The 1,193-nt window shown below is 56.7% G+C and overlaps 1 protein-coding gene across 1 annotated transcript; it reads right to left on the bottom strand.

The window, feature by feature from the left end:
- Positions 1-335: 335 nt before the first annotated feature.
- Positions 336-1,193, bottom strand: MIND_01290400 (SUZ domain-containing protein; the record flags this gene model as incomplete). The annotated part of the gene is made up of 3 exons (XM_037369368.1): positions 336-762; positions 819-1,048; positions 1,101-1,193. 3 exons carry the CDS (start codon positions 1,191-1,193, stop codon positions 336-338), a joined length of 750 nt encoding a protein of 249 aa, XP_037214574.1.

The raw sequence follows: 1,193 nt of genomic DNA, 5'->3' as shown, positions 1-1,193 counted from the left end.
TCTCAATCCACTCTTGATCCACTCCTTCTTTAGTACGACCTTTACCGAATCAAATATTTCCTCGTCATTTCGAGCGCTGTCATGCTCAACCCTTACGTTTTGCGTTTTTCAACAGACGCCTACTTTTTCCTGAATCCTTTACTTTGGTCTGCGGTCTCACGAAAACCTGCAGACGATGTAGATATGCTTGCTTGCGCGTTGCTCGTTCTCGTCCTCAGTCGAGAGCAAACTCTTGTCTGTCTGTACCAATGCATCCACTCTGAGAAGTAAAAACAATCGTGAAATCAAGAAAAAGATGCGCATTGAAACAAACAAGTATACCAACAACAATCGCCCTATCCTGCCGCCCCGTTCCCACTACTCGGGCCTTTCCCGCGCCTCGCCGCAAAGCCCTTGGCAGGCAGGTCACTCCCCTCCCCATTGCCAATACTCTCCGCCGGGCCCTTCGGGTTTCGCGACACCTGCACCTGCGGCTGCCCGTTCCCAGTGCCCTTCTTCGCACTCCCCTCCTTCCCTTTTGGCTTGCCCTTCGTCCCCTCCGGCTCTCCAAATATGCGCTCTCTGGCCTCCGCATACCGCCGCTCCCTCTCCTCCAGCGTCTCTGCCTTTGCAGCGGAGGGGCCTGGCGACGGGGATGGCGCTGGTGATGTGGCTGGAGAGCGCTTGAGGATACGAAGTTGTGGCTGGAAGGCGGCCGGCGCAAGCGTGCTCGTGTTTCCTCGCGATGAAGACACGACCGCGGGCATCGGCGTTGGCACCGTACTAACACAAATCGCTGTTATTAACGGACCGGAAGAAACACAAAACAAGCCACACACCTTGGCTCCCCGTCCGCATCTGCCTCCCACAACACACGATTTCCCGTTGTCCTTCTCGCGCTAGTGCCTTTCTCCCGTGATTCATCCATGACCACGGCCTCCTCCGGGTCATCATCTTCTTCCCAGTCATCTACGACACGCACGCCTCCCGCAGGTGTCGTTGTCGTTTTAGGCCGGCCCTGACCAGCGCTGCTAGTACTTCCAACCAGCCGCTGTGTCGAGCTTGACGCCTACATAAGACTTGTAAGGACGCATCCAGAGCATATATCAAGAGGGACGCACAGCAGGCAAGCCCGCATCCCATCCCGCCCCTCCAGCGCCAGCCCCAGACCCAGAACTCGGCAACCGCTTCATCGTCATCGGTGTCGGGTGCAT

Source organism: Mycena indigotica (genome assembly GCF_014461135.1).
Source record: "Mycena indigotica strain 171206Taipei chromosome Unknown Mind.scaff0013, whole genome shotgun sequence".
NCBI classification, from domain to species: Eukaryota; Fungi; Basidiomycota; class Agaricomycetes; order Agaricales; family Mycenaceae; genus Mycena; species Mycena indigotica.
This window is presented reverse-complemented; position numbering and strand designations above follow the sequence as displayed.